The 24,850-nt window shown below is 38.2% G+C and overlaps 1 protein-coding gene across 1 annotated transcript; it reads right to left on the reverse strand.

Annotated features, from left to right (window-relative positions):
* Positions 1 to 11,520: 11,520 nt before the first annotated feature.
* LOC147338926 (C-type lectin domain family 18 member A-like) lies at positions 11,521 to 23,541 on the reverse strand. Its single transcript, XM_086286261.1, has 12 exons — positions 23,407 to 23,541; positions 22,478 to 22,569; positions 18,639 to 18,872; positions 18,423 to 18,520; positions 18,214 to 18,335; positions 17,973 to 18,080; positions 17,760 to 17,852; positions 14,878 to 14,984; positions 14,655 to 14,784; positions 14,391 to 14,487; positions 13,864 to 13,955; positions 11,521 to 12,248 (listed from the first exon to the last, which is right to left on the reverse strand). The coding sequence occupies exons 1-12, from the start codon at positions 23,528 to 23,530 to the stop codon at positions 12,211 to 12,213; spliced, it is 1,335 nt and encodes a 444-aa protein (XP_086142387.1). The 5' UTR covers positions 23,531 to 23,541; the 3' UTR covers positions 11,521 to 12,210.
* Positions 23,542 to 24,850: the final 1,309 nt, after the last annotated feature.

Here is a 24,850-nt window from a genome sequence, read left to right on the forward strand (position 1 = left end):
TAACAGTGTCCTCTGTGCAGTTTGATCTCAGTTTTGGATGAGGCCGTTTCTCCCTGGAGCATCTCTCGGACAGAGACCACACACAAAACTGTATGCTGTTTCCAGACTTGTGATGTAGTGAACAAAGAAAAATTGGCTTGACAAAGAGCACAGTAGGTTCCTCAGAGGATGAGCCAACCTATATTGGGCATTCTCTGATGAGTAATTAGTAGGAGGATTCAATTATGTTCAGAGATAGTGAGAACCTGAAACTCAGTTAACTTTGCATTACTGCCTCCTTCCCTGCCTCCTACCGTGAGAGAGCGGAGAGTGTGGCTGAACTGAGTCGCATTCTCAAACAACCCCATTCATCATCCTCCAGAGCCCTATCTTTTTCTGTCAGGGATAGTCTTGTTCACTTGGACTGCCCAGCTGTGACGAAAGAAAAAAAAATTTCTTAACTAACCAGAAACTTCTGTGTCATCTTGAGAGCCTGACAGAAATTAGAAAAGACAGAAAAACAAAAACAACTCAACAAGGAAAATATGAAAGAGACTATAACTATTAAACACACTTAATAAAAACAAATATAATCATATACAAACAAACAAGCAAAAACGACCTTAAGAATTAAGGGAATTTTGATGTAGAGCTTGAGCACCAGCAAAAAAAGAGCCAATTCAATTTGGTGCTGATTTGGATAAATATGAGGGTACTGGAAGTTTGTTTCATATTTGCTCAAAGGGGTTCATACGATTGTTGGTGTTTTCTATGTTTTTTCTGTTTTGCTGTATGGTCTTTAGCTTACAATGTAAAATGCCCTGAGGCAACTGTTTTTCTGATTTGGTGCTTTAAAAATAAATTTCAATTGAAACTGAATTGAATATTTCCATCAGACCAGCACCTTGTGACCAGGTGTCCCCTCAAACAATTTGCATTGATCTCTTGCTATAAAGGGAGGTGTGCACAGCATGCCAGCTGTTCTAAAATGCTAGAATATTTCAGAGTAGTTTAATAAACATTATAGTGAATTGATATTTGATATTGCTCCTTTGGCATTTAAGTACTCGGGCATGTGTACATGTCGTCATATTAATTGTTTTTCTAATAAGCAGTTATGAAGTTTGGGTACTGTAGTTATGATGTAAGAGTACTCTCTAAGTATCCTTCTGTTTTGGTCTTCTTTGCTTCAACTGGACACAAATTATTGTGTTGTAGAGGACAAAACTTTTTTTAAAAAAAACTTGAGGGTGGCATAGTGAGGATATCATTTTTTTTCACCAATATGACATGTTGCCTGTTTACTGCACAAACTTTATGCATTTTTCTGGATTCATTTATCTTTAGTAGGCCTTTCAGATATAAAGGATAAACTAACTCGTTTAAGTACACAGTACAGATCTACTCAAGCGCTGTAGATTTTCAATTCAATGGAGTTTTATATTTATGTATCAACAAATCACAACAACAGTTGCCTTTATTTTTTTAAGGTAAATACCCTACAATAATACAAAAAAAAAACCTTTCACAATCAGAGTAACGAGCAAGCACTCTGTGACAGTAGGAAGGAAAAACTCATTTAACAAGACAAGACCTCCAGCAGAACCAGACTTAGGGAGGGGCAGTATTATGCTATAACATGTTAGGGTTGAGAAGGAGACAAAAACTGAAGGTAAACAGCTGACTTTAAACTTATATACATGCCAGAAATTACCTGTTTAAATATTTTGTTTCTATTGATTTTTATCTAGCAAAAGGCTCTCGAAATACAATTTTCTCTAAATATATTTATTTTCCATTTTCCTCATGTAACAACAAAATAAGATAGCTGTGTAAATATACTGTTCCTGTTTTGGTGGTTACAAATAAACTCTGGGTTGAATTTGATTGTGTTTGTCCGTTGTAACAGTTTGTGGGGGTTTTGTAACAGTAACTATTTTTGAGCTGGTTCAGCATAGTACTCCATGTATCAACTTTATGTAAACAAAAAGGAATGATGCTGAATGAAGGATTAAGTTCTTGAAAGTACTTAATCAAAGAGCTATATGTGTATACATACATATATCGTAACATATATTTATATATATGTGTGTGTATGTACATTGTACAAGTAAATGCATAGTTATTTATAGAATTTTAGTTTTTCTTCTTAGGAAGGAGTAATAAGACATATGGAGAGAATATTATGTCAGTGCACTCTGGTATATTGCTTGTGTATATTAGAACTCATTTATTCATGATTTTAAGACTTATTTTGTCTGATTTGTCAAAATAGTTCCATAAGAATCAATGTGCTGCAGAAAATATCATCACAAAACCTGGGTGAAGAAGAATGCTATCATTATTGCAAGATTGTTTATTCAGCCAACTTCTCTCCTCTGGGTGTCAAATAGAACAGCTTGTTGTCCAGTACTAGAGTTACCAAGCCATGTGTGAAGAAACATTTGTACCGATGTCTAAATAGTTTAAATGATCTAGCGCTAATCCAATTTTGCATGTCAGTTTGTTGAAAAAGTAAACTAAAAATTAGGTTGCACTAAAGAGGGCCATAGTGTGGTTAGTGTGCACTGTTCATTCTTGGTTTTTGGCCTTGACCCTGTGTACAGACTTTTGTCTAAGACCTCTAAATAATTCAATGAAGTGATATACACTAGATGATGAAACTTATTCTTTCCCCCATAATTTTAGGATAAAATGTTACGTTACACTAACAGTCCAGTTGGACTATCTGTCTGTGTAGTCTCTCTCACAAGGCGGTAAAATCCTTTATTTAACTTCAGAAAGACTCAGTCTCTGATGTTCTTTTGTAATCTGTATGTAATCATGTTACTAATTAAGGCCATTAGTTGTGAAATGTTCAGCCAGGTGGTTTTTAAACAGTACATAACCAATCATGTATTTCATTTGACCGACATTTTGAAACATGTTGCAGGAATCGAATTCAAAGTCAGCGTATATTTTATTCATTTCATTCATTCATTTTGGGATTTTAACCCGACACTGCTTCAAAAATATTGAAGTTGAGACTTGGGGCAGCTGACAGGATTCCTCTGTTTCTCTATCTAGGTATGCTTTTACTGCATTGGCTCTGTGTTTAGGATCTTTGTCAGGCTGAAAAATGAAGCCAGTCTAACACTTTCCAAATTGCATCGCATGGTAGATCAAAATACTTTTGTGGCATTCTTAATACAACCAATTTTGACAAAGCTAAATTGCAGCCCAAACTATGACAGAGCCTCCACCGTGTTTTACTGATGGCTGTAGACATTCATGGTTGTACTTCTCTCCTTAGCCAGTTATAGAGAAGCACACAATCAGAATGAATACTGTTATTGCCCCAAACGTGTTGTAGGTAACTACATAGCTTCATATTTGCCTAATCAGACTGAGAAAGTGACAAAATGTTCATGTTGACTTTGCACTGGCTATTATTGAGTCTAACTACTGGTTCGGGCAGTCAAAGCTGCCATGTTGTATTTGGTGCGCTGTTGTTTTTATCCAGTGGCAATGTCAGAATATTTTGTTCTTCAAATGTCAGTCATTCTCATAGGCAGCGACCAGGCCAACAAAAGACCTTAAATGGCGTACTCATGGAGCAAGAACTATATGTGATTCCAGTAATAGGTGTGTGTGCATGTGTGTGTCGTCTTGTCTTGTTATATTAAAAAACTTTGTATCCATGTCAGAAAAGCAGTAATGAGGAAGCAGCTACTCGTTTTAAAACAGAATAATTGCCACTTACTGCTGTTACTTTTTGTCAGGACTAACTGCCTCTTTGACAGAATAACATCTCTATGCTTCCTGGTTATTATCATTTAAGCCTTCATTCTTTGACCAAGACCCGTGTCTCTGTAATAGAAAGTCATTGCAGCAGATTATCCTTTACCCTATGCATCAGTCTCCTTCATCCTTTGCACCACTCCTCATCATCAGCTCCCCTCTGTAGCATTCAGAAAATAATATACTTTTCCCAGTTTGTCAGGCTGCATCACTCTTTGAAGTTAATGAGTCAAAACTATCAGTCGTTTCGCTTTTAATTAGAAAACGGACAGAATGATTACAATTTTAATTGAAGTTGTCATTTTCAATTAAGATATGACATCCTTGAGAAGCCCTCTCGTCTCACAGCCCTTTATTTATTCATTTATCAAGAGCCTCCTGGAGATGTTTCACTCCAGATCTCATTTCTCTTCTTCTCCTCCTCTTTTCCTGTTTGGGACTCTCATCATGCCACCACTCTATGTCTTAATGTCTGTTTAATGTCTCATTTTTACCCTCATCTTACACTCTACTATGGCCATTATTCTTAATCACTATTCCTACTCAGTCCCTTACAGAAAAGCTTCTCGTCTAAGTGTCTTTTTACTCCACTGCATCACATTTTATATTCGTCTGTCAACATCCCTCTTCTTTAAAATGAGTAAAGAAATGTGAATGGATCTAATTTATTTGCTTTACAAAATATGTTAAAAAATGTGTTTGGTAACTTCCACAATTAACACAAATTACAATAATGCATCACATCTCTTGGATGTTGATAACGCCGCCTCACGTGGGTCAGTTATAAGGAGATTAATGTGTTAAAAAAACACTTTAAGTGAGATTCAGGGCTCGATGTATGACAAAGCTAAAAGAGTCGGGGTACAGAGCACAGTGTGCGTTAATCTAAAACCTGTAAATTCTGAACCAAAGTTGTTTATATTTTTTACCCGGAGGCTATTTCCTCAAAAGCTGAAGCTTTAGGAGGGAGTTTTCTCTTCCAGCAAGAACAAGTTTCACAGATAAAGAAGAAAGACAACCACTGAATTTTAGATGGCATTTTAAATATTCCCTCAGATTCTTTTGTGATAGAGTTTACAGTTTTCAAGATTCAGCTAGCACATGAAATATAAATGTTGGTGAGAGATGTTTCTGATTTCTGATGATGGCTTTGTTGTTTAAGATTATGAAAACACAAAATACTGTGTGTTCAAGCCAGGACTCTTTGATCTTGAAAAAGAGAATGTTATAGATGACTGGATTTCAAACATCTGCCGGTCAACTCGCCAATAGTTTGGTCAAAACGTCTTTGCGTGTATGTTTTATGAGGCGACTTCATCCATTTGTCCATGGACTGATTATTAGTTTTGCCTAAGGAAAAAATCAACTACCTTTAAAAAAACACTCACTGTACTTAGATATTTCCAGGGACACTGTGCTAAAGACGATGCTTGTGTAACTGCATTTTGTTAAAACAGCTGGTCAGAAAGTTAAGTGTAACTGACTGTGTTTCTCTCTTTTATAGAGGAATTAAAATCATTTAAAATTTTGTGACAGGCTGGCAGGACGAGAGGTGTACCCCAGCTCTCGTCCTGTGACATCTGTGATGGGCTCCGGACCCCATGTGACCCTGAATTGGATAAGGAGAAGAAAATGTATGGGTGTATAAATGACTATTTAACTAAATGCAAACACTCATTTATTAATTATTCACTGAGGCTCAGAAGGCTAGCAGGTAAAAACGGGTATGATTCTTTGTTGACCATAATTTTTTGTGGTTGATCACAGCACTGATATTTGCAGACAGTGTGAGCTTGTTTTAAAAAGCTTGACTTCTGTCTTTGTGGATTCTGTAATTTTCCCTGAAATATGAACCACAATTCTTTTATCTTATTCGACTAGCTAAAGAACATGACCTTTATAATAACAGATTAGGAGAACTCTACATGGACAGAAATGCAAATGTGCACGACTCCGTAGTTATTGCATTTTTAACAAAGGACTATTCACACACAACTAAAAAAGTGCACGCACAGCACTGCTCCCAAACAAATACATACAGGAATTCTGTTGTGGACGGTTAGGCTGCACAGACAAGGATGCTCAGAATTTTAAGGCAGAAGTTGCAGTTGTTGAACATTGTTTTCTTTTGTACTGGTTATTTTTTGCCAATTGCAAGAAGAGCTTGTTCATTCCTAAAAGAACATCATGTCTGATAGAGTGCTGGAACAAGTGCCAGCCAATGGAGGCCGTGCTTTTCTTTTCTTTTTCTTTGATTAATGAAAAAAAGGTAACAATAAGTTTTGGGGCTGAGTACAATTATGTTGGTTATATAAATGTGGCAATTATGTGTAATTATGTTTGTACCCTGGACTTCTTGTGCTGTTCTACATTTCTGCTTCTCGGTCATACATTTAGTTTTCCTCCATTCTTTTTTTTCCTGCTTCTTCCTTCGGTTCTTCTTGTCCTCACCTCTTCCAAACTGGAGGGGTGGGTGGCTACAGCTCTTTGCAGTCCATTTCCTAGTGAGGAGGCTCTTGAGTGCAGCCCGAGCCATTCTTTGCCTGCACAATGCTGTATTCACATTAACTCTTATCAAAGTTAATCTTGCATCCAAATGCTGTGCGCTGCTCAATACCGACTGCACTGAAAGGAGAAAATGAAAAAGACAAAGCAAGCAGCCGAGAACGAGAGGGAGAGAGCAGTGTGTAGATAAAGGACAGAGAAATAATAGTTTAATGGTGATTGGAGATGGGTGGAATAATCATGGCAGTCGTCTGACTGCACAGTAAAAAAATTGTAATATAAAAGTATTTTACTGTGTATTTTACAGTTTTGTACTGTTTTTCTAGAATATCATTAAATTCACATAAATAGACTGTGATTTTACATTTCAAATGTAAATTAACGTAAAATCATTGTAAATGTAATAAAACATAATTTTCTTGTTTTTTTAAATGTATTTGTCTGTACATATGCATATTTAGATTGCTAAAATACATTCACAAATGTATCATAATTTCACAAATATTTGTCCGTTATTTGAAAGATTGAACTGTTAAATTCAAATGTAATGCTATGGAAAAATATATATAATGGTTCTTATAAACTTTCTTTACATCAAATAATTATTATTATCATTGTTATTTAGGGCGATTGTGGCTCAAGAGTTGGCAGTTCGCCTTGTAATCAGAAGGTTGCCGGTTTGAGCCCTGGCTCGGACAGTCTTGGTCGTTGTGTCCTTGGGCAAGACACTTAATCTACTGGTGATGGCCAGAGGGGCCGATGGTGCGATATGGCAGCCTCTCCTCTGTCAGTCTGTCCCAGGGCAGCTCTGGCTATGACTGTAGCTTGCCTCCACCAGTGTGTGAGAGTGAATGAATATTGGAATTGTACAGTGATTTGAAGGTCTCGAAAGGCACTAAATAAATGTAATCCATTATTATTATTATTTAAACCAACTGTTAACTGTATATTTCTGTACATTTAAGTATTATTATTCATATTGCCGCATTCATTGACCTTGTTTATAGGTCATTTCATTGTTTAATCACATTAAAATGTTCCTAATTTAATGTTTAAAAGCACTTGAAAGAGGCAAAATCCCATGTAAAATTAGGGCAACAAACTGTATTGTCACTACTGAAAATAACCGTACTTTTATGAGAAAGTTATTTTCTGTTATTTTCTGGTATTATTTTGGCGCCCCAGCTGCCGGAATATTACTGTTTTTGTAGGATTTTTTTTTTACGGTGTGGACTGAATATTGGTTTGATGTAAAATTAAACTCTGTTCATATCTGAAACTCTGATAGTTTATATTAAAAACAGACCTAACACTTGATTTTTACAGAGCTAGGAAAGAAGTTAGGGAAGAACAAATGGCTGGCACAAATAATTAAATAGAATTCGAATGCTCTCGTGGCATTTGTTCTCAGTTTAGTATCATATGAGAAACGCTGATGTCAGGATTCAAAAACTGATGCAAGGGACATTAAAAAAAGGAAAGAAAACATTGTCCTACTTCTGGTAAACAGAGACCCTCATCAGGTGAAGACGAGAAGGGAGTGTTTAGTGCAGCTCTTATGATTTGTTCAGATGATTAGAAACCCCCTTCGTAATTCTCTCTCTAAGTATCATCAGCCTCTTCACAAAAAAATACATGGTTACTCCTCCGCCTGTATCATCATCGACTAAAGTGCAGCTGGATTTCCTCATTGAGATGTAAAGAGCGATAATTGCAGACTGATTGCAGCTGTATGAGAGCTTTCATCTAAGTCCTGGTCTTGAAATATTGTGTGGTGGAAAGATATTTTGTACCACGTACCTTGAAATGCAGATTATGCCTACTGCTCTGCTGCAAAAGAGCCAACATTTCATGAAATTGCTGCATCTTAATAAAGTTCCCGCTAAAGACTGTTGTTTTATCTTAGTGGCCTCCAGCTCCCCCGAGACACTCTAATAAAGTCAGGATACATTATCATCCAGGAATGAATGAAATGATGTTTTCTACCTCAACATAAATGAGAACCAGCACATTACAAAGAATAGTTATGACTTAAATTCTGATTCAGTTCATATTACAAGCTCATCCTGTATGACAAATGCTGTTTTCTTGAACACCTGGGATTTGCTGCTTTTTGCAATTATTCACTTTTTACACCAACAGTGAAAGTGCCTTTCATTGGCTAATATTTTCAGCTGCAAATAAAAATCATTTGAACTAATCTTGGTAAAGCTAAAGCTGGTTATGAGGTCAGATACTGCAAAAAACAAAACAAAAAAAACAAAAACAAAGGCTGCTTGTTTGATATTTTAGACTTGAGCTTATATTTATGGACTGACTAGTCTGATCAGACACAGGTTTTATATGAGAACTGGCAATATATGAGTCACACAAGGTTTAAGTTGGCAGGGGCTCCGCTAACAACAAAAGCAATGGACTGCAAAATATGGACACCGCACCGTGCATTTAAAACCTAATAATTAATAAGGCTGGAGTAGCTATAAGCAGTATATGAGGATTGATTTCATATTAACAGTTATTACAAAAAGTTTTCAGATGGCTAAACACGTATAACTTTAGATGGGGACAAGATGTTTATGCAGTAGCAGTTCAAATGAGCAGAGAAACAGTTTGGGGCTAAAGGTGGCCGTAGAATAAATGAAACTTTCAAGTTCATTGTTTTCTCTGGGAGACTCTTTGAGTAATTGTCAGAGGAGTGATGGGCAGTATTAGTTGTATTGTATTAAAAGAAATGTATCTGGCCCAGCGGGCTTTTGATGAGCTTAAGGCTCATAGATCCCAACAGCACACATGCACTTACCTCACCGCTCACACTTTCGAAACTCTTCGTACTCCATCGTGACTCAGCCTGAGCTGCCAGAGGAGACTGTCTGATACCGTAAGCACTGCCGAACAATTTAACGGTGATGGGTAGTGTTGGGAGAGTGTCTCCACTTTGCTCTGGAACTCTGTCCCACAATTTCCCAACTTCAATATTGAGGCACTTTCAAATCAGTAATGCGTGTTCCTGAGTCTGTGTACACACTGAGTTATATAGTGCAAACTGTCTGTACCCCAGAAAGAATCAGGTTTGTGAGGAAAAAATGAGGATTAGATGTTCTTTGTCAAAAAGAAAATACAGAATCTAATGTGTGTGTCTCAGTATTGCTTAATGTGTGTGTTTAGAGAGCCTCAGGTCTTCGGGATGGCACTGTTCTTCTGCTCCCACTTTAATTGGCTGCTGGCCCCTTAGCCTCGCCTGAATAGAGAGTCATTTAGGGACCTTTCACTCTCATAGAGGATTGTCGGTTGCCGCTGCCGGAGAAATTGCATTCCTGTTTCCATACAATGGCTGGTCTGAGTTGGAAGGGGCACGAGTATCACTGTCATTATCATAACAATGGAAGCTAATTCCACTGCCACTAGCACCATTCTGAAACCCTCTGCAGCACCAGCTTATCAGGGGGCACCATGAGACCAGCAGGAAGCTGCGCGAGCAACGAGCATGAGGCAAAGATTCACACATACTGAGCACGCTCTCAGACAGACGCAGGCACATTCAGGACTCACACTCTGCTTAGAAAGACTGTCAGAGATGTAAACCAACACATCAGCAAAAAAAAAAAAAAAAGTTTATTGGACAGCACGTCTCACTGATGGCACACAGTGTGGCTGAATATTTCTCTGCACTCATGTTATCTTTTCAGAGGCAACGACTTTTTTCATGTCATCACTGAAACAATGACTCTTTAAATACCAACTTTAACCGCTACAGCTAAACACTTCTTTAACCCTTAAATGTCTGTGTTGGAGCATTAGCTATAGGTACAGGTATACTAGCAGGATTAGGGCTGTGATTGTCTGTATCATGTGTCTGTAAAACTGGATGTGCTGCATACTTGCAGAGAGAATATATAAAATATATAAAGTAGAAATTGAAAGCTTAAGGACATTTGTAACTATTTAACCCTGTGTGCTTATTCGCATTAATTCACTGCAGGCTGATTTGACCCAGTTATATTGCAGCACTGATCCCATTCTTCCATCTGAGTGTATTATTTACCATCCAGCAGTATCTTCCTCTGCTAATTCAAAAGCCATCGTGATGTCAGACCTTAGAGTCCCCATTAAAAGCTCACTGACCCGATCCACATTTAAATCACACACACTCATTTGCATGGTTATGCCTGTGAGGCCGTTCATTTCCCAAATGCAATCTTTCTCCCAAACCTTTGTCTTTCCTTCGAGTCTCTAAACTTCCATCGTACTTTAAGCTAAAGTTGAGGTAGAGCATGTTTAACCTGAACCGTAAAAAGCAAGTCCCAACTTCAAACAAGTATTTGAATGACGAAAAGGTCCTCATATTTCCTAAACATCTTCATTCTGATGGTGATGAGTTTGACAGGTGCTTACATACACAGCTGGCCACGTATATCAGGATATAAGTACCCCATGTTGGTGCTCTAGAAGAGACCATTTGAATTCACTATCTGAAACCATTATAACTGTGTCTATCTATATATATTTTTTCTAAAAGTGACAACATTTTAAAATTATTATTTGCTTTTTTAACATTTAGCACCCAAGTGGCCCAAGATACAGACAGCGTGGAGTCACATTAAAATCCAACAAAACAAGGAAAAAAACATGAAGAATAAAAATAATTTAAAAAACACACCCAGAGAAATAATTAGAAGAGACTCACAGAAGCAGGCAGGGGAAAAGACCACACACACACACACACACACACACACACACACGCACGCACACACACGCACAGGACCGATTAATCACAGGTGGGAAGAATTAAGACACAGCAAACAGAGGTAAGAGCAACAAAAACAAACAAGTAAAGAAATCCTTTCAAAATTCAACAAAGGTAACAAAGAAACAAAGAGTAACCAAGAATTAAACTCTAAATTAAATCAAACTATGGCAAGAAATGTCAACCTCATGGTTATGTTTAGAATTTAGGGGATGACCAAAGCTGTGAAGGTCTTCCTCGGGAGATAGTGAATCATTGATGTTTGCTTAAAAACAATCCATGCAGATCCAAAATGTACCGAGATGCCGTAGCTTGGATCAAAGTGACCACCTAAATAAATATGCCTGATTTCTGTAAGCGAGATGAACAGAACTCAAATTTGCTTTAATGTTGGCTGAACACATGAGTTTCCAGGACAGGTGAGGAAGAAGATATTTTAAAAAGTGCACTGATGCATGTGAGACTTTTCATTCCAGCTGTGGCATAAAGCCATTTCATTGTAAAATACTTGTAAATTATTTAAAGCACATCTAAACCTAACCGAATCCATGTACAGTATTGTGCAAAAGTCTTAAGCACCCCCTTATTTCTTTTATTTTGCTTCAAAGGAGCCAGTGGTTTTGAGCATAAGCTCTCCAGTTGTTTTTTTTGTTGTTGTTGTTTTTGTTGTTTTTTTGAAGGTCTGAAAGTGCATGAACACTGGTGCCTTTTTCAGTCATTTTCAGTCCTGTCCGATCATGTATTATCCTCTCCAGGACCTCCCCTGGACCTCAACATTATTGAAGCAGTGTGGGATCATCTTGACAGAGAACTGAACAAAAGGCAGCCAAGGTCCAAAAAAGAACTTTAAATGTCCTTTAAGAGCCTGGAGAACTATTCCTGAACACTACATAAAGAAATTACAAGGAAGCCTACCCAAGAGAGTTCAGGCTGTGTTGAAGAATTAAGGTGTTCACAGCAAATGTTGACTTTCATTAACAAATTCTGCCTCACATACTCTATTTTCATGCATGTTTACACATATGTCAAACAGTCACTGCATCACACGTATTTCCTGCTCTCCCAGTAAAAATGGTAGTTAAAGAGATTTGCACAGTAAAGTACTACAACAAAAGCAAAACATTCACCAACACTGGTGGCTATTGTCCCAGCATCTTAAAATAATCACACCTGCAGTATTTCACCCCTTTGAAAAATCCAGGTCACCTGCTGTCCTCCCACTGAGCAATATGCTCTGCATCTGTTAAAAGAAAAACATGAAATATAAAAGAGATTCTGCTTGTTGTTCACACAAAAAATGTCGCATTTGTGTTATAATTCTCAAGTTATCCTTCGGTTCTCTTCAGAAATGATTGTAAAGTCATAAATGTTTAAGTCATGAAAGAGTTTCAAACTGTGGATACGTTTTCATACATAAAAAAAACACATAGACACAAGTACAAGCGGTACTGTGGAGACACACAACTTAGTGTCTGCTCCAGGCTGTGTGATATCCACTTATCATTTTATTACCAATTAAAACAACACAGCAATAATGTCTGGAAATTAGTCTGATGGGCTGCAGGGCTCTGTGCACTTATAATCAGCTTAATTTATGCTTGTAGTTCTTTGTTGCTTTAGTGAAATTTTGCTTTTATTTTGAGAGGAAGTGTGACAACGTTATTGATTGAGGAAGAATATTTCCATAAATTTAGCTTTGTTAAAACCATGTAGGACTATCTGCTACAGACACAGTTCAGCAGCAAGCTCTCCTTTGATCACAATTTACTAATCATGTTTTACACATTGTACACAAAGGAAAAACAGAAAGGTGGTTTGTAAAAAATCACATCCCTGCAACGAGGACCAGATTCAGAGCAGATCCATCATTCAGCTGTGAGTAATCAATAGATTACACAGCAAACACTTGCAAAGACACACTCAAGTGGGCAAAACTAAACATCTGCCACCATCTCATTTCTCATGATCAATGTAAGTGCATGTGTGTGTGTGTGTGTGTGTGTTTTCAGACACTGAAGGCTTTTGTGGAGCTGAGGAATATTGATTACTCAGAGCTTCTTGATGGTGAGCACTGAGTGCCATTGATTTAGACTGAGAGGCAGGTGTGAGCGGGATCACATGGAGATTTCTGTGTTTTCACATCATTACTGGACACACTGGATTAATATTTTACACTTCACTGAACATCAGTGACAGAGGCAGTGAAGTAGGAAAACTAATTGCCTCGACACAGTGCAGCACAGCATGTACAAGAAGCAGAAACCAAAATTGTAAAGAAGAGGCCATTTTTAAATGGAAAAATGAGGGGATGTCCATTCTGCTACCTAAACAAACAAACTATTATTGAGCTCTCTTTATATAGATTTTTTTAATATTAAAATATAATATTTATTTTTCGTTATGTCAAAGGATCACTTATACCATGTGGCTTAGAAGATAAAACACTGTCCTTGAACTGCAACGTAGCATTAATCTTATCACAGTAATCTCTCTTAAATGTATTAAAATGTCAAAAAAAAAAAGAGTACAAATTACAAAGTAGTCAGTGTAGTGAATCCTTTTATAATAGCACTATTGGCACTGAGGTTTTAGGACACACAGATCTCTTTCAAAATGAAGACTGCCATAGGAGGACAGTACATTCTCATTTGCAAATCATCTGTGGACAAACAGCGGTTGCTTTTGAGTAAAATTAATGTGCAAAGATTTCATAGTGAAGAAAAAAAGAAGTGTTCCTCTCAGGTTAAGCTTTATCTCTGAATAAAAAATGTCAAGTCTTATTTTTTCTGAAATTCTGTTACAATATTTTTAGGCAGCCAGTTGTGCAAAAATTTAATCTAGGTTTTCATCCATACCGTGCTGGCAAATGTATCTGTTCAGTGTTTTACAGCGCTGGTCATTCCAGTTGAAACCACTCGATGCCTGCAGCTCGACACAGTTTCCAAAACTGTAAAGAAAAAGAGAAGCTGTGAGTGGACTAATGTGAAGGGTTTGTGATAGATACCAGAAATGGTTAGCATTATGCACTGCTACTGAGAGCATGGACAAAAGAAGTGATTATAATTACAAAGGTTAAGGAAACAGAGGGAAACAGAGACATCTAGTGGCATTAATGAGGGATGCATGTCAACTAAGATCACTGTTTTTTCTATTGGTTAAAAACTGGGTTAATTAATTAATTTGAAATAAAAATAAAGAACTAAAGTAAACAGAGGGGGGAGGGGCTAAATTAAAAGAAAACAAACGTCCAAACCCACCCCCCAAAAAACAAAACAGAGAAGCAGATTTTTCCACCTTTCAGGAGAATTGCTTTGTTTGTTTTGGTCCATTTCCCTCGGCCGTCTGTCAGTAGCTAATGTCTCATTCTAAATGGGTCTCTTACCCTTGGTTGTCAGGCTGCCCAAAGGCAAAGCTGAAGTATTTGGGAATCTCTCCTGTGTCCCAGCGAAATGAGTCTTTTGGAGGTTTATATGTCAGGCCTGTGGAGTAAAAACATGCTGTTTTATCTATGCACCATTTCAACTACATCCATACCCATAGCATGTCTAAATTAAAAAAAACAGCAAGTTAAAGTGTCAGTGTTTTTCAGTGTTAAAGATATAACTGATATATTTCATTTATATTAATTTATAATACAAAAGAGTACCTATCCAGAAGTTTTCAGTTTCAAAGTCATTCCTGGTGAGCTCGTTGCTCGTCTCCAGCTGACTAAGATAAAAAGCCAGAATGTCCTGAACCTTCTGATTGTGGATTTGAGCCAAAATGCCTCCTTGTTCCTGATGGTTTACATAAGAAAAAGTTTAAACTTGGTCTCTGTATGTTGTTTTATAGAAAACTCGATGAGGCTCCTTAGTGAAGCGCACACACACCTGACAGTGACTTTTAGCCCCATAGTAGGTCTCAACATCAGAAGACACCATGAAGCAATTTCCATCTATGATGAGATCACAACTTTGAAATGGGAATTTCACTTTCTCTGTTGGGACACAAGCACATAAACTAAAAATGAAGAGTAATAACACTGACCACCAACTTCAAATCAGACAGAACAGGCTTACACATGCTTGGGAACAAGCACAAATTTCCTTACTCGATTTTATCTGTTTTGATTTTATATACTGTTTTGTTTGTTTGTTTGTTTGTTTATTAGTTAATTAGTTTATTTGCTTGTTTTAATCAATTTTAAATCATGCTTTTTATTTGTTCTTGTTTCTAATGTCTCTGTAAAGCACTTTGAATCACCTTGTTGTTGAATTGTGCTATACAAATAAACTTGCCTTGCCTTACTCAGTGGCTGCCAGTTTCTCAGAAATAAAGTGATGTTGTCATGTTTCGGCTGTGTACAGGTAGGAGAAGGACCCAAACGCAAAACTCACGACAATGAAATTAAACTCAAAAAGCTGCTTTATTGCAGAATGGCATGGAAAACTAAACTGGACCATGGATGACTAACACACAGGGAAACACAGCCATGAGGGAGACTACGACACTGACAAAGAGAAACACAGGGCTTAAATACACTGGGAAGTAACGAGGGGAATGAGACACAGAAGGAGGGCACAGCTGGGAGAAATCAGGACTGACGAGACAAGCAAAGCAGGACGCATTCACATAAGACACGGACCATCAAAGTAAAACAGGAAGTATCACACAGAGACGCGAACTTGACACAGTGGAGACAGCAACTAAGAAACACAGAGACAAACCATAAGGCAGAGGTCTAAGAACCAAAATACACAGAGGGAAATACTCAGCTTGGAACACAAGAGACTAGACTAGAGGGAGTAACAAAAGACCAACCATGAGAACATAATGCACAATGCAGAGTGACAGAAAACAAGAAACTCAAACATGCAAAGACACACAATTAAACAGAACAGAGGGGACACAGAGAGACATGAAGGGCAAGGGATCAAAACTAGAAGCCATAGAATAAATCACACACAAGTACAATAATACAAAAATCACAAAGAACTAAAAACGCTGGGTCAGGGGACCCAGGACCGTGACAGATGTACACTAAGGTATTAAAGTGTCTACCGGTCTACCTGATGAGATCACAGAAAATCCCCTCATATCTCCTCTAAAGGTCAATGATGAAACCATCAATAAACTACTATAGTATCCTTTACCATGTCATTAGCAGATGGCATTTCTCATTATGTGTGTGGACTATGTGGACGAATTAAAGCATTTCTTGGTTTCAGAGCAAAACTTGATTAGATATATAAAAACATAAAGAACCGTTGGTCAGTGACAATATTAAAACCACTGACTGGTGAAGTAAGATTTTCTTGTCTGATTCCACTGGCAAATGTCAAATTGTTGGCTCTATAATGCAGCAGGACAATTGGAAAAAAGAGTGAGCATCTCAGGAACTTTGACAAGGGTAAAACATTCATGGCTTTCAGGCTGTAGTACACGCTGACTGTCCACCATCTAAAAGCACCTAAAATGTAAATGTAAGTCACATTTTTAAAAAAGCTGTTGCTTTTGATAAAAATGATTAATTGCACTTTCATTTATATCAGTGAACAGTGTGTGTGTGTGTGTGTGTGTGTGTGTGTGTGTGTGTACTGCAGGCATTAATTGTCCTCTGGATGTTCATTAACACATACAACCAGCCTAAACTTTGTTGCACATTATGTCGAGGTGTGATTAAAAAAAACCCTGTGGTTTGGTCGACTTTTCTCTCGGCTGCTTTCAGTGTAGTTGCTATTATGAGATCTCTCAGTGAAAGCCTCCTTTAACACGGGTCTTTGTGCTCTAACTCATCTGATGTGTCAGATAGGTTATCCTTTCCTTGTCAGGAAGTGCAAGGAACCAAATCTTGTAACTAGGGAGGGCACTGAGGGCATACTGTGTTTGTGTGGCCATAAAGCACACTCTGTACTTCAGGTCTTAACTGAGTGTACCAACGCTATTAGCCTTTAACCCACTAACGTGTTTCTAACCTTGCTCATCACTTGAGATGCTGCATGTGGACTCGTAAACTGAAAACTCCTTGCAAATCCAATCAAGCTCTCATTAACACCAATGATTGTCCACATAAAATCAGATAAAATGAAATCAGTCGTAAACAGAAGCTAATTTTTGCTGACTTTACAAGTCTGAGGTCTGTGATGAAACTGCAAAGTGGACAGTGCACATGCTCAGAATGGGACTTCCAGGAAGTGATCAAAGAATAGCAGCATCTTTGGAAGCTGTCTTAAAAAGATCCAAGAAGAGGAAATTAAACTAGTAGATCAAATTTAATTTTCATTATCATTATTATTATTATTGTTGTTATTATTATTAGTTTTGCCTTTGTTTTATTTTTATGGTGCTGTTCCTATATATATATATATATATTATCACACCTTAGACAGCCCTTTGTGCCAGCGATCACTTTTAGTACAGTAACCTTGCAACACTGTAACAAACATGTTCAGGAACAGATGGAGAAACTTTACAGGAATCTGAGGTGTAGACTCGATCCCCAAATTCTCCAGATCTCATTTTGATCAGGCACATGTGAGCTGGACAAACTAATTTTAACTACGGAGACCACAACTCACAATTCACAAGACTTAAAAGATGTGTTGCTAACATCTTGCTGACTGATACCACAAGTCAGCATCTGACATCCAGTGAAATCCATCACTTGACAGCTTAGAGATTATCAGTCAGTTCAACTGAGACCTGCACAATATCAAGCAGGAGGCCTTACTCTTGTGGCAGACTGTTGCATACTAAAGCACACTTCACTTACCTGCACACTCAGCACCCCCATAGCCAACAGCACACAAGCAAGAGCATCCCTCTTCTTTGAAATGTCCGTGCACACATTGCACATTGCACCGAACTGAAAAACACACAATAAAACAGCAGCATTTTTGCCTTTGCTTTCTCTTTGTACATTAAGATAAACAAGGACAGCACACTGAGAATGATATTTATGACATCAGCTGTTGATAATTGGTACCCTGGCAGAAGCGTCCAGTGAACCCGAGGTCACACTTGCATTTGCAAGAGGAGATATTAAGATGGCCGTGTTCGCCACAGTTCATACGACATGGGTTCTTTGGAATCTCTGATTAGAAACACAAAAACATGTAGGCCGCAAAATGAACAACTGGGAACTGATCATATTAAATATTAAAGAAAGTTTGCTGTCACTGAAAAAATACAACTATAAATACATTTTGTGTGTGTGTTTGTCTTACCACATAGTCCGCCTACATGGTCCCACAGTCTCAAACAGCCAGACATTGAGGAGGTGCAGAGAGAGCAGTACAGCCCTGATTTATACGGCATCACCAGTTGACCATTTACCTCCCAGTTACCCCTGAAACATGAAAATATATGCAGCAAAAAAATTGTGTTTTCTAATAATACTTTTAATATTTAGCTTTTTGGGAAAGCAAACTGTTACCCAGGATAGTATGCACAGACAAATATCTCCCAGAGTTCTCCATTTCTCCAGCACTGTTGGTTGGCACAGCCCACCTGGCTTGAAGTAGCCCAGACCAGCTACAAGACAAGAGAGGATTTGGACACACAAAACAGCATTTTTATAGGCAACAGAAACTGTATGCAGCTGTGGGACTTCATATAAACATGTGTAAGGTTTGTATATGCTGGTGAATACCTGGGTATAGTGTTGACAGGTGGCATTTTCCTTACATCGGCCGCTGGAGTAGAGAAAATCTTTTCCTTCCTCGAACCAGAAGTCAATGATGTCAGAAAATGAAGCAGCACCAACAACAGAAAGATGTGTGTTCCAGCCAATATGGCTGAAAGACGAGGAGTGTTGAAGGAAAGGCTCTTTGTGACACAATGTGGCTCTCTCCTTTGCAAGTGTAGCCAACTCCTCATTCCAGTCCTATAGAAAATTAACATCCCCATTATTCTGCAATAGAGTGGCATGGGTTTCAATTTCAACAGTAAACAAAGAGACACACAGATAAAAGGCTAATGCTTCCAATCTCGTCTCTGTTTTTATGGTCCTATGGTCCCAGGCAACTGGCTAACATAGGAGGGTCATCAGAAAATGCAGCTCAAACAGGCCCTTTGTCTTGTTTACACTGTGTTTCTCTGATTTTTTGTTTATAATCTAATGCATTTTATAATCTAAGATGCATTAGATTATAATATTTATAATTTATTTATATTTATGTCAGACTTGATCAGTATTGTCAGTATTTCCTACCAAAAGTTCCAAATAAACTACTTTGTCTTTTAAAAAGTGATGCATATCAAGGCCATCTAAAGTAGGTTAATTATACACAATGACTAGCCAGTGTCAGCTATCAAAATTACATGGTAAATGGACTGATTGTTATATAGCAATGTTCTACTCTCCTGGAGTACTCTACACAACACGCCACATTCACTATCTTCTATGCACTTACTAACTACCATTCATATTGCAAAATACATAAAGGCCCCAGGTAGCTGGTGAGTTCGAACCAATAACTTTCTAGCTTTAAGGAGACTTCTATTACTTCTATTACTATCACTAGCATCGGTGCTCTGTCCCTTTCCTTTTTGTAATTTTGGAATAAGAGGAATTGGACAAAAGTTGTCTTTTTGCAGATTAAGCATGATGCAGAAAACAGTACCAGAAATCCTCAGTGGGGTTTCAGTGAATAACTGCCTTTATAGAGTGACTCTGTTCTCATACAGTTAGGCATCAGACAGGCTTTATTCCAGGGACCTGGCAAGTTAAAGATCGGCTAATATTGAGAATATGTGTCAGAAATGTGCCCCTCATATACCCTTTTTAAGCACCTAGAACAGTTAAGAGCTAAAGTGCACGTGTGAAAGCCATTATGATGTACTTTGGAACTATTGATATTGGGCTGGCTGTTGTTCAGGAGATAGAGCAGGTTGTCTGGTGATTTGATACCTGGCTTGCACATCAAAGTATCTTTGGCCAAGATGCAAATTGTCCCAGATGCATCTATTGGAGTGTGAATGCTAAATTTGATAAAAGCGCTTGTGTGAATGAGTAAATGAGTGCAGTAAGAAAGCACTTTGGGTGTTCAAATAAAGTGCTGTATAACAGTCCACTGATATACATAAAACTCTTTGTTATTCTGGTGCAAAACCATTAGTTTGCAGTAGCAGTGTGCAATATGTCTACCAGAACAGGAGTGAGGGATCTTATATCGATGTGTCTGCTTGGCTGGCTCTCTGATGTCATGCACTGCTAAGACTGCACTACCCAAATCAATCACAGGGCTTTGTTAAGAGTTGAGGCGTGAACTCAGTGAGCACAGTCCATGGTTAGCTACAATCCTGACGAACTTTAGGTCAAAGAAGAATGATTCAAATGTCCACAATCATTTTTTAGCCTAAATGACAGAGATTCCTGTTTCTGCTTGTATTTCTGTCCCTCTGTTCTGTTCATAATTAGTACAGATGGAAAATCCAAATCTGTCTGAAATGTCAGACTGACAGGATTTTCAAGACAGGTTTTCCTGGTGTAACTCTGCTGTGTAGTGTCAAAACGCTGAGGCCTCTTGAGTTCATCATTCACGCTGCTCTCTGATGTCAGCCAGCCAAAGCCTTTGATGACGGAGGGCTATTAGATCACTGGGTAATATCTTTCATTTTGAAGTGTGCCATTATGTATCAGCGCCTAACAGCATGAACAATTTATGCATTTCAGCCTTCTTTGTGGCGCCAACAACTGTTATATTCAGGTGTTTAGTAGCAGTAAAAATACAGAAAAAATGGAATTGCATCTAAAGTTCAGGAAAATGGTTCCCTCTGAAGCTAACTACATTAAAATAACACGTTGGACCCTTGGGTATAGTTCTGAGAGAGATTAGTAAGATAAAATCTCACAAACAGAGGTCATGATTTCCATATCAAAAGAGACCACTAAACTTCAATATCGGCCTCTTTGAGTGATGGTATGACCTCAATACTTCTTAGCCTAAAGAGCTCAAAGAAAATCCGCCGACAGGGCACTGGGTGAGAAAAGGAGGAGCATCATTCATTCTTGGAATATTGGTATTTTATCTCATCCTGAAAGCAAAGCCTAAAGGACCATATAATAATCACTTCAACACAATCTCACCATAATAATTGCTGGTTCATTCTTGTGCGGGAGAGGGGGAAGAAAAAAAGTATATTAAGATATTCGCAAACACAGGCGAAGCCTTGAGCCTTTTAACGTTTATCAGTAAAGCTCTTTAATAATGCCTCTTCAGCTTGGCAAAGCCTTCTCTGAGGGTTTTCATGGGGAAATTACCTGTAAAACCAGAGTTGTGAATGCAAAGTGATTATCCACATCCTCTTTTTCTCATTACTGCCTTATCAGTTGCGAACAGTTCTCTGAGGCTGAAGAGCAGTCGAAGAAAAGGGGCTCAGTCTGTACGACTGGCTTTGAGGATGTAATCTATGAAAAAGTGACAGTTTGCCCTGGCACAAATCTCATATTGGGCCCAAAGGGTATCTAGTACACAGTGAGTTTCATAATCCTTCATTACCTCTCATAATCACATACATGCAAGAGAGTTGTGCAGATAAGCACTGTATCAACTGATGGAGTAAGACAGGGAAACAATTTAGCACTGCTGTTTAGAATTTGCTGCACATTCAGAAACATTACTCATTGTTTCTCTCGAAACATGCTGTTATTGTCATGTTTACAATAGACCTATCTGTTGATCATTAGAATAAAGAGACAAGTGAAAAATGTTGCTTAGTTACTTAACTTTAGTTGTCTAAGAAATAAACTTAGTGACCCTGACAAACTTGCACACACCCAGTTGATATTGGCCTCATTCTCATTTCTGACGCTATCAGTGAGCCTGCAGCAGAGCAGAACAAATTGTGCACTAACGCTACTATTTCACACCGCCGAGACTATCAGCACTACAAAGGAAGACAGCTCGACCCCAAACCCTGCTGTTTGTGTGGTCATTTGGTGAGTTTACTTTTAAGAATTCAAATTATTTTCAGTGAAACAACTGTGGCCACTGATCAAAGCTGCCTTTTCTGCACTTCAGCGTGTCCTTTAAATGCACAGGGACCTCAGTAACCTCAAGAGTCCTCCTAAGTTATAGATGCTGTCATGGGAGAGTCACACTTAGCTGATAGAGCACTCAGCTCGGACGTGCTACCTCATATCTTCACACATTCCTGATCAGTGTGACTGACACTTATGACAATTACTGTTTTTCTGGGCCTTGGGACTGAAGCTGCAGGCTTACTTAATGTTAGAAGCATAACAATTAAGTTTACAACCTGCAGCTAAGTGTTTTTCACACAGGAATGGGAAGAGAAACAACAACAAATGACTAATGTTCCTTATTAGGAGAAAAACATGAGCTGCATAGGAAGACCAGGCAGTCTACCCACACTGATTAGTTTACGTGAGCCCACACTGTTAACAAAAGCGTGATGTTAAACTCAGTGACAGCAAAGGCACTATTCAAAAACACACAGAGGAGACAGACAATAGGTGCCACAAACCATTTTTTGCATGTTAGCTGCCATGGGTTTGACCCGGCTGCGCAGTCTATTGTGGTGAGCAACAATCTGTGAGTGCTCCTTCACCCCGAGCCCTGGAAGAAGATACAGATGGTCATTAACTATACTTCTACTGCTGTCGCTGTGGCAACTAAATGCAAATACACTGGAGAGAGACAGAGAGTAAAAGTTTGGACTGTAAAGTCTATCACATCTACACCCGGGAGTCTGTAGGTTAAACACAAAATCAATCACAACACATTTTAAAACTTTTTAACACTTATTGAGAGAATTCTTTGTCATATGAACGATCTAAAACCGTTTTAATAATATAAACGTGCTGGCAGCGTCTCTAAACAACATGTGTATGTCTGCTGATCATAGTGTATGTAATTATGCTATAAATAAACGCTAAGAATGTGTCTACTTCTTATGTTAACTCAAGTAAAACAGTTAACTGAACGTATTCCCAATTCTCCTTACTTTTAGCACTTAGACAAGCTAAAATAAATGCTATATAATAATCTAAACTGGGGCTGACCACCTTAAATCTTTATTTGTTAGGCTGTATCATGAGAAAATTTTACTGCACTGCTGACTTTGATCTGTTGATCATCAACTTCACATCTTACTGACTTAATTTACTGATATTAGATCTAAAAACATTTTAAGAAAAAGTTAAAGAGAAGCCTTTTTAATTCAATTTAAGCTAATGCCACATTTAATATAGAGTTTAGTAGTCAGCAGAAATTTACATTTTACTTCTAACTACTAGATAAAAAATTTGAACCTTTATAACTGAACCTGTCCTTTCAAACACCCACTTCACAGCTGCACTTAACCAATCTAAAATGTGTGTAAATTGATCACTCTCTACTGGAAACTGTCCCTTGTGGCCACCTGACTTCTCTCACAACGCTAATTGTGTTTACCGGTGGTGGGGAAAATCCGGAGCTCCGGTGTCTCTGCCATGATCCAGTTTGCTGAGTTAAACGAGGGCAGAAGAAAGCAAACGACAAAAACATCCAAACGCCCGGACGCTGTTACCGACCCCATTGTGAACTCCTGCAGCGTCTGCACCAACAGTGGCCACTTGCTCTGCTATCCTATCCTGCCTCCCTGCCCCTCTCCTCCCTCTTTTATCCTCACCGGCTCAAGTGCTTTCACCTCAGGCTGCGGCACATGCCACTGACTATTCAAAGAGGAATTTACTAATCCTACAGGGACTGTAGACACAGTGTAGATTTTCTATGCTGTTTCAATATATTTCTAAGTAAATATTCAAATTATCCCAATTTTAATTTGTGTTTAAAGCATACTGATCTTTCAACAGGTTATAAAAGTAAGTAAAATAAGTCATCTTTTCAAATCCATTAAGCAGACTGAGCTGTCTTTCCACAGAACTTAAAATGAAATGATTATATTGCAGTTTTCCTAATGCTGTTTTCTTCTCAATACAATGCACTTAAAAATAAATACACTTTTCCCCCCATATTTTATAAATTGCTCTAGTTTGTAGTACAAGCATCATGGCAGAGGCACTTAGCGCTCCAAGCTGAGTGCCATAGCAATTTTACGCACTATCTACCGATTAGTAATGTAATCTACAATATTTCAAGAATTCTTTAAGCTTGTTGTGTGACACATATGATGAGTATAGCAAGATTATAACAACAGTTTTAAGATAAATGTGGTAGGCAGCGGAATACCATAATAAAGTATAGCACTTGAAAATAAATGCTTTGTTTGCCTACTATCCAAAACTGACAGCAGGTGTGTTGCCACTTACTGTCAGACGCTGGAAGGAAAACATATGGCTTAATGATTTCTGTCATTCTTATTGATGGATTGCTCACTGATATGTTTTTCAAATGAGCCAGTTGAAATCTGTCTTCATTTCTAAGCCATATGAAACTGTAGGAGAACATGATGTGTGGTACAAAAAGCCTACAAATATCTGTGTAAAAGTACAGTATGGTGCTCTCTCTGGGTGCCTGTTTAGACTTGGTGACAATGTTTTTAAGGACCCAGTACAGGAAGCATGAATCATGAATCTGCAAACTGTGAGGTGATTCAGTGTCTGGAGATGACTGCAGCACAGTACAATACAATCCCACTCATTTCTCTCCATTGTGGTCTGTAGGTATTTTGCACTGAGGATTCGGTCCCTCGGCTGTCCACTTTTTTCCCATCCTTTTGATTTTGCTGTATCAGTGAGGAACATTCTGACTCTGCTGAGCCAAATGACAGCTGTGCGCTCAGTCTGTTAAAGGCTCAGACAAACACAGACCCACAAAGATGATTTCTCAGGTAAAACCAACAATCAAAGGAAGAACCAAAACATTCTTCATGCTTGAGTTCAAAGCAGTAGTCAAG

Source organism: Aulonocara sp. 'chitande type north' Nkhata Bay, linkage group LG1, assembly GCF_057382095.1.
Source record: "Aulonocara sp. 'chitande type north' Nkhata Bay isolate Kocher_YH1m ecotype deep benthic linkage group LG1, A_spYH_male_GT1.1, whole genome shotgun sequence".
In the NCBI taxonomy this organism is placed as follows: domain Eukaryota; kingdom Metazoa; phylum Chordata; class Actinopteri; order Cichliformes; family Cichlidae; genus Aulonocara; species Aulonocara sp. 'chitande type north' Nkhata Bay.

Bases quoted from the DNA above. Each gene is read 5' to 3' on its own strand.
- LOC147338926 (XM_086286261.1), bottom strand. From the start codon at position 23,530: ATGGGGTCGGTAACAGCGTCCGGGCGTTTGGATGTTTTTGTCGTTTGC. The intron at 18,521-18,638 runs GTATTCACCAGC...CTTGTCTTGTAG, and splicing joins CCTGTCAACACTATACCCAG to CTGGTCTGGGCTACTTCAAG. The intron at 12,249-13,863 runs GTATGGATGAAA...TTCTTTTAACAG, and splicing joins CAGATACATTTGCCAGCACG to ATGCAGAGCATATTGCTCAG.